The sequence below is a fragment of the Vigna unguiculata genome, chromosome 4 (assembly GCF_004118075.2).
Source record: "Vigna unguiculata cultivar IT97K-499-35 chromosome 4, ASM411807v1, whole genome shotgun sequence".
Taxonomy (NCBI): Eukaryota; Viridiplantae; Streptophyta; class Magnoliopsida; order Fabales; family Fabaceae; genus Vigna; species Vigna unguiculata.
Window position 1 is genome coordinate 15,313,689 of NC_040282.1, and position 8,848 is coordinate 15,322,536.

Consider the following 8,848-nt stretch of genomic DNA (forward strand, 5'->3'; position numbering starts at 1 on the left):
AGCAGTGGAGAGAGCTTCACACCAAAAACGAAGAGGAACAGAGGATTCTAGCAAAAGAGTGCGAACAACATCAAGAAGATGACGGTTCTTTCTTTCAGCAACACCATTTTGTTGTGGTGTGGAAGGACAAGAACGCTGAGATAGAATTCCCTCATTTTGAAGAAAACTTTGAAATGTGTTAGACATATATTCACCTCCAGAATCTGATCTTAAAATTTTTATGTGAGCAGAGAATTGAGTTTTAAGGAACGAAACAAAACGTTGAAAAACAGAGAAAACTTCTGCTTTAGACCGAAGAAAATATACCCAAGTAAATCGGCTGTAGTCATCTATGAACGTGACAAAATACTTATAACCTGCATGAGATACAATAGGAGAAATCCCCCAAACATCACTATGAATAATGTCAAAACAATGATTTGCCCGAGATGCATTATGAGGAAATGGTAAAGTTTTACTTTTACCAAGTTTGCAGGTAGTACAATCAAATGAAACATGGGAGTTTTTATTGCCCAAAGAACCAGATTTAAACAAGGTACTAAGTACATGAGAATTTGGATGGCCTAAACGATTATGCCACATTTTATTTAGTTGTCTATCATCAACACAAACTAGAGAAAAAACAGGACAATATGTGGAAGGTGAGATGCATAGCGGAAAGAGTCGTCCTACTTTAGGTCCCTTCAGAATGATCTTCCCTGACACTTGATCCTGCACAACACAACCAGAACGAGAAAATTGGACATTATAATCATGATCAACTAATTGGCCAACGGATATGAGATTTGTGGAAAGATTAGGAGACACAAAGACATTAGGCAAAGAAGGAGAAATATCACCAATAGCACTAATAGGTAAGGAGGTTCCATTAGCTGTGTAAATTTGTTGATTGCCATCATAAGATTTCACATTGGATAGGGACACAACAGAATTTGTCATATGGTTAGACGCTCCAGAATCAAGATACCAAGGTTGAGAAGAAATAGGAGTATTACCTGAAAGACCAAGGGCAGAAAAGGCTGACACAATCATTTGTTGTACCATTTCTGGAGTAAGAGTGTTGACAGGAGGTGTAGGAACAGAAGTTGGAGCAGGCAAAGCAGTAGAACTCGAAGCACCAACTGAGACATGATAAGCAGTGTCTTGTTTCTTTGCAGGGCGAATAGGACAAGCGGAGATAATATGCCCCCTTTTCTTGCAATAATTACAAAATTTTTGTGAACAATCCTTTGCAAGATGACCAAATCCCTTACAACTGTAGCATTGGACAGAACGCATATCTCTGGGCTTATTCTTTCCTTGGGCAGCATAGGCCACACTAACTGGAGCAGAAGAATTCATATTTTGTTCCATAACTGTGTGCGTTTTGATTCGTTGTTCTTCTCGGAGAAGCTCACTCAAGCAAGCATCCAACGTAGGCACAGGGTCACGATTCATCAGATTGGATCGAGTAGCGTCAAAATCAGATCGTAGCTTCATCAAAAATTGATCTCGCTTGCTAATCTCGTGCACCGTTTGGACAGCTGATAGGGCTTCACCAGAAATACCCGCATAAATAATATTTGAGTATTCAGCCCAAAGATTTTGAAAACCAGAATAATATTCCTCAATCGATAGACTTCCTTGTGTGAAATTAGCCATCTCATACTCCAATTGAAACCTTCGAGCTGCATTGGCTTGATGATAAACCTTTTTCAAATAATCCCACATATCCTTAGCAGTGTTGTAAGGCCGAAGATTCATGATAAAATGAGGCTCAACAGAGCTAAGAATCCAGGTCATGATTTGGGCATCTTTCGTTTCCCACTTCGCCAAATCTGCTTCAGCCGTCGGTGCGGGAATTTTTCCATCAATATGACCCCATAATTCTTTGCCTTTGACAAAGAGCTTAAATTGGAACTCCCAAGCAGCATAATTTTTCCATTAAATCGAACCAGAAAAGTGTCGACTTTGTCTGAGGCCATGACGAACAAGGATGCAAAGAATGGGTTTTCGAAATCAAAACCAGAGAAGACAGGGGTCTGACGAACGTCAAACCAGAATGAATCGAAGAGCGTAAACGAGCAATAACAAGAACGAACCGTGAATCGAAGCGAACACGATAATCACAGTGATACGAACGAGAACGAGATTCACGAACCACCACCGCCTGCGAACCGAACCGACCAAGAAGCACAAAATCGCGAACAAGAATAGATTCACGAACCACCACTACTCGCGAACCCAAACGACCAAGAAGCGAACAGGTTGAAGAACTCCCACCGATTGCGAACGTCAATCACAAGTTCGAACCAGCGACTGCGAACAACAGTGTGCGGAAAATGGATTCGAACAGTGTGCGGAAAAATGGATTCCGAACAGTGTGACGAAGATGGAGGCAGCGGAGCTCGATAATAGCGTATCAAAAAGAAGACCCGGCAGCGGAGCTCGATAACAGGTCGAAGAAGAAGCAGGATGGAGAACAAGAGTGACCCACGGTTCAGAGTTGTAGCTCTGATACCATGTCACAATATCACGTATGTGAAAACATACTTCAATCCAATACTTCAAGATTGTATTTTAGAATGACTTGTCTTTGATTCTGCAACACCCTTTTCTTAAATAGGCACCGCAGAATATCTTTACATTAATATTCAATAAAGGGGGAGGGATTATAGGAGATTTCCTATTTACATGGAGTAATTGAGAATCCCTAACAGCTAGGTGTTACGTGTATAGAATAATCTATTAAAGACATAATCAATTATATTTATACACACTAACAAAGAAAACTTGGTCCAGAAAGTTTCAGTAGCATTACTTAGATAAGGAATATACACCAAACACATGTAGGAAGAAGAGGTGATAGCATCACAGTGTGAAGTGAATTCCAATGTAAAAACCGAAGGCTTCATTTGATGCCAATACTTATCAACAAATATCTGACATAAGCCATACTACAACAACACCAGGTAGGTCAATTTAAAGAAGAAGAAAATCCCATAAAGCCAAGCCATTTATCAATACATAATTTGATTAACCAAGAATCTCAGGTCCTTATTCTTTCCAGCCTGTCCACACTTTTCCTTGCCTTTTCAAGTTGATGATCAATGCTTTTTCTAGACTTCTCAAGACAATCCACACTTCTTCTTGACCTTTCTATGTGATCAAAAGTTACTCTTAGTCTCTCTAACTTTTCTGCATTATTGGACAAGTTCTTCAGTTTTTCAGGCCTGTCTGTGCTGAGCCGTGGCTTTTCCCTGCGGTCAGTGCTCTTTCTACTCACATCAAACACATCGGTGCTCTTTCGGGGCTGCTCAAACTGCTCCATGCTTCTTCTGAAGCTGTATCTTTGTGATGGAGACTTCTCAACAATGGCTATGAACTTCTTCAGATGCCTTATATACTCAGGAAATTGCTCCAAATCACAGTGGTTACCTCCTTGCAGCCACAGTGGCTCATACTTCTCTTTACACAGTTCCCACAGTTGTTTTCCGTGGGAGCAATCTACCACTTCATCTGAAGTCCCCTACATGATAAGATTTAGCAACTTCAATCATAACATACTAACCAGATTCTTTCATCACGTAAATAAATATTCTGCAGATGAAGTACTTTATGACGCAGTTGTTTAGATGCTCAAGTAAAAAGAAAACTAAACTAATAGCCTGCATGATTGTGTCATACTTATGAACTTCAAATTCTCTAGCAGCTGAAGTGATTGATAGCACACTATATTATTTTTAAAACTGATAATGGACACAAGTGGTTTAAATGAAGAAAGGTGAAGAGCCTGAAATGTGCAGGTGTTTCATTCACAATTATCAAATGGCTGCAAAAGTAGTACATTCAAGAAATAATGGAAGTGAAAATTCTCTAATTGCCACTTGTCACTGACACAATTTCTCACTTGAGTCGACATTGATCATCCTTTTTGACTAATAAACGATAAGCATATGATATGCAGAACAGCCTCCATAAGCAGAGGACTGGCAGCATTTTAACTGGTTTCTTGCTTTTAATGTTAAGACTAATACTCTTATTCCCTGAATAAACTTATCTACATAGAGCAATTCAGATCAAGAAGGTTTTGTACTTTCTAAATTACAAATACGAAGTTCAAGGGCTTAGAAGTTTGCCACACAAAAGGCATAACAAAGGCACTCTTAGTCATATGAACGACGAAATAATTTTTCACATAATCCCTGTTTAGAACGATGAAAATAATTCACTTGGGGTGAAAAATCTACAATAAAGGTAAAGAGCTTTCTAAAATGAGGAAAAAGAACAAAAGAAAAAATAGGCTCGAGATGTAAGTTATTCAAGGAAAAAGATACCATGTAACCAATACAAAAGTTAATGTTTCTCGAGCCAGGGAGATCCAACTCAAAAGCAACAAATGATGCAACATCCTCAAAGAAAACTTACATGAATTATAAGAACAGGACAATTAACTAGTGGAATTTTGTCGATATTCTGCACATTAACACAAAGCAACATCTGATTAGATTAAGGAACTCTGTGCCCGTGAATCAGCAACATTTTATTAGAAATCTCAACAATGATTAGAAGTCAAAACATTATCCTACCTTGTATATGTCAAACCAGTAACTGCGTTTCACTGGATACATGACCCTTAAGCCTGAAAGTATAGGACTATGAAGAACAACAGCTCTCAATTGTGGCAATTTAGTTGCAAGATCCAAAGTAGGGCCACTGCCAACAGATTGGCCATACAAGATTATGTCCTCTTGCTTGGTACCGTAGGTTTCTTCTAGACATTTGTACACAGCCTCAATATCTGCATATGTATTCTGCTCACTTGGCTGCAGTTCAGGCAAAACAATGTTTCATCAGCAGATGTTTAGCTCTACCACTGTTCACATCATCACTGCATGACATAACAACATGAACAAGCATTTCAGATTCTTACAAACCTTCCCTGATGATTGGCCATACCCAGAGTAGTCATACCTGCACAAAATCACACGACAGTGAGTCAAATCCCCGTTTCACAATTCTCCATTTTGAGTTGATCAACGCAGATAATAGACAGTATTCTTCAGCAAACTTTGCTTCAGGTACCCAGTTCACACACTATAACTTTTCCACCAAGAAATAACACACGACAAACCTTAATTACAAGCATATTATCAAAATATGCAAACTGCAAAGGTGTAAACTCCTTTATCACTAGACTTCAAGTCTAACTCAATCTTACAAAAGAACTTGTAATACCATCTTAAGAGGTGAACTTTAATTTTAACTTGACTTTACAGAACCAACTTGTAAGATAAGACTTGCGTCCATTTATATACTATAATTTGGCCTTATTTCTAGGCGACGAGGGATTTCCTACCTAAATTGCAGCCAACCCAAAATAGAAAAACATAAAAGTCCTCCATTTTTTTCTTTTATCCTTCGAAAGTTAAAAAAAGCCTCACCAAATCAACCACATTTTAATATTCCGAGAACATACAAAACGAGGAGTACTAACATTCTCTTATATTAATTAAAACTTTTAAAAATTACAAAATAATGTAGATCTCATCAAGAGCAAAATTCATACAAATTTATAATTTTTAATATATTGAAACTAGCAAAGTGCTTTTAGAAGAGTCTATCTGTTACTCGCATTTCTCTTCCCAACGTTGCAAATCATTCACGGTCCCTCCCTCCAAAAAGCACCATGTGGCACCCATTTTCAACCACAAAAAGAGCCAAACTTTGGAAAAACCCAGAAACGAAAACCAACGCAACCACACGAAAATTCATCACATACACATAAAGTGAGGGGCGTATTATATCACATTACAGTATCAAAGAAAGTAGTAATTTTTTTTTTCAATAATACCTAGAAGAAATAAATGACTCAATAGATTCAACAACAACAACAAAAGTAAAATATTTTAATCAAATAAAATTATTCCATTACCCCACATAACAATATTCCTAAAGCTTTAACTTTTAACAAAGGCAACGACATGTGTATGTTTCATTAAACTCAATTTCACCTCCAATAAAGCTTTTTCATAGTCATATAATTCATCTGTTACAGTCAATTGCCTGTGTTACATCATCTTTAAAAACAAATAAAGTTTTACAATTCCAATCTCAGCCACAACGCCAAGGTTTTTGAACTCACATCACAATTGTTATACCATTTTAGCAACAACATCAGTGTTTTTGAAGTGAATACAACTGTGACGATTTTAGCAACAACATGAAGGATTTTATATTTATATTTATATTCATCACAATTGTGATTATCACATATGCAGCATTTGATTACCACCACCATAACCACAATTTAGAAGTATAAAAGAAGTAATAGAAAAAGAAAAACTGAGAAAGCATAGATAGATATACATACCCAATGAGATTAACACGTAGGTGGATGGTGAGGTTGATGAAGAGGTCGTACATCTGACCGAGATCGGTGGCGTTGCCGTGAGAGTAGAGAAGAGTGGAAGAGGCCATGGGGTGGCGAACGTACATGGTGAGTATCTGAGTTCCACGGCGCGTGGAAAGCTTAAGAATTTCGACGTTCTCGCGGTGAGGGAAGGGACTGAGGAGCAGAAGACCCGTTACCTCGTCCTTCACCACCTTGTACGATGCTGGGTTGGGTGGGAAGAACGCCAACTTCGACGCCATCGATGATGTCACACCTCCCATTGCATATAACACAGAGGAAGACGGTGGTGTGAATTTAGAAGTTTGCGATGTGGGATCGGTGCATTGGTTGTGTGGAAGGAGAATGGAAATGGAAAAAGGGAAAGAAAAAAAAAAGGAAAGGAAAGTAAAGGAAAGGAAGGAGAGGGAGTTATAGTGAGTGTGAGAGCTTTAGCTGTGTTATGCAGTAGATGTAATAATGATGCTATTTGGTTTGGAAAAAGATACATACATCACTCACTCATCTTATCAATGCCTTCCGACAACAACATCCATCTACCCATTTTAATTTTTTAATTTTTTATTAGGTGATATTGTTATTAATGTAAAACTAATTTTGATTCTTTTCATTCATAACTAAATACTGAGTTCTATTGGTTTCATTCATAACTAAAATATAAAAGAACATTATCTATTGTTATTGGTACTATGATTCCGTTAGTGTTTATCTATATATCTATCTCTTTCCAAAATCTACAGCAACAATTGACATCCAAATAATATATATATTTGTTCTGTATAATTTGTATGCTTATTCATTACATTTAAGTTATATTTTGTAGCTAAAACTAGAGTATTCCATTTTGTAAACGTGGATCTGAAATATCTTATTAGCATGGGGACCTTAACCAACCAAACTAATATACTTATTTTATTTTTATTTTAAAATTTTTATCATTCATCTACCGTTGTATTTCAAGCCTTATACATATTTAGTTCATAATGAATAAAGTTTAGAATATTCATGATTAGAGGAAAGATAAATTTATGATCTGTATGTAGTAAGTAATAACAAATATTTGACAACCGATTTACTATTATTTTAGTATCTACTACAAACTTTGATATATGTGTTTCTTAAAAAAAACAATTGTTTACTTTACAGTGATAAATAATTACGCATGTTTAGTTATTTGATTGTGATCTTTAATTTTATATATGCATAGGCTGCCAAAGCGCCGTATTATTTATTTGATCTTTTCAACAGCTTTATTTTACATTTTTTATTTTATTTTTTAATTTCATATATATATATATATATATATATATATATATATATATATATATATATATACACACACGAGTGTTCTTAATTTAATTTTAATTAACATAGTTATGCATGTCAAATCTTATAAAATCTTGAATTTGTGATTATTAAGGAATCATAGGTGATCAGCAACATTAATTTATTTTTACACGGTCGTGATCGTAGGGAAACTAAAAGTTATGATTATGGAGATGGTCAAAAAGGAATTTTCAAGAACTTCTTTTCGGTGAATAGAAATATGAAAAAAAAAGAAGAAAAAGGTGAAAGTGAAAAAAACAAAATTGAAAATATATGCTATTGTCGTCATGGTAAAAATCACTTGCGTTATCTTTGTTAACATTAAAGTATCTTGAATTATTTTTAGGAATACTTAAGAGAAAAATATAGAAACATATTTAGTTTATGAAGTGTTGTAATTTTGATTATAGTCATATGGTACTACTTTATTTATATTGTTAATTTCTTTAGTTGAATCAAATGGATGTATTAATACCTCATTGGTGAAGGAAGTATTAAGAAATATTCTTTTCTTCACATAATACACATTTATATTATGTATGTTTTTATGTTTAATATAGAGTTTAATGTTTTTAATAAAAAGCAAGGTTTGATATATTTCTTCATACATGATGTTCTCTAACATTGATTAATTTACTTTTCTTTTATCAAAACGAATGTTAGCACTTATATCAATAATGAATATATGTGTCTGGCTCATAATGCAATAATTTGTACAATTCTTAAAAGTGGTCAACTCTTCTCTTCTTTGGAAATGTTGCAAAAAGTAAACATTAATATTATTTCTATCACTAGAAATAAAAGTGAGAGGCTTACCAAGAGCTATTATATTACTCCACCAAAAGATACTATACATGTTGAACACTAAAATTATTCTTCTAAGTCTAATAAAAATTTATTAAATTTTAAATATATTCATCTAAATGATACCGTATTGAAACAAATAATAAAAGAGAAATAAAATATATTTATATTATTAGCCTTAGTTTCAATAAAAAATACACACCGGAAAAATTAACTTTATCTTATATGTATGTATTGGTATAATTGAAAAACATATTACTGTAAACTAGAAGTTTATATATAAAAATAAATTTATTTTATTGCCACATTTGATTATATCATTTTAGA

General features: G+C 34.9%; 2 protein-coding genes across 2 annotated transcripts; both read right to left on the bottom strand.

Moving 5' to 3' along the window:
• Nucleotides 1-596: 596 nt before the first annotated feature.
• On the bottom strand, nucleotides 597-1,910 carry LOC114181716. Its single transcript, XM_028068248.1, has 2 exons — nucleotides 996-1,910; nucleotides 597-711 (listed from the first exon to the last, which is right to left on the bottom strand). Exons 1-2 carry the CDS (start codon nucleotides 1,780-1,782, stop codon nucleotides 674-676), a joined length of 825 nt encoding a protein of 274 aa, XP_027924049.1. The 5' UTR covers nucleotides 1,783-1,910; the 3' UTR covers nucleotides 597-673.
• An 862-nt stretch (nucleotides 1,911-2,772) lies between these two features.
• On the bottom strand, nucleotides 2,773-6,850 carry LOC114182665 (alpha/beta hydrolase domain-containing protein 17B-like). Its single transcript, XM_028069575.1, has 5 exons — nucleotides 6,353-6,850; nucleotides 4,917-4,953; nucleotides 4,569-4,805; nucleotides 4,408-4,455; nucleotides 2,773-3,508 (listed from the first exon to the last, which is right to left on the bottom strand). Exons 1-5 carry the CDS (start codon nucleotides 6,652-6,654, stop codon nucleotides 3,029-3,031), a joined length of 1,104 nt encoding a protein of 367 aa, XP_027925376.1. The 5' UTR covers nucleotides 6,655-6,850; the 3' UTR covers nucleotides 2,773-3,028.
• Nucleotides 6,851-8,848: the final 1,998 nt, after the last annotated feature.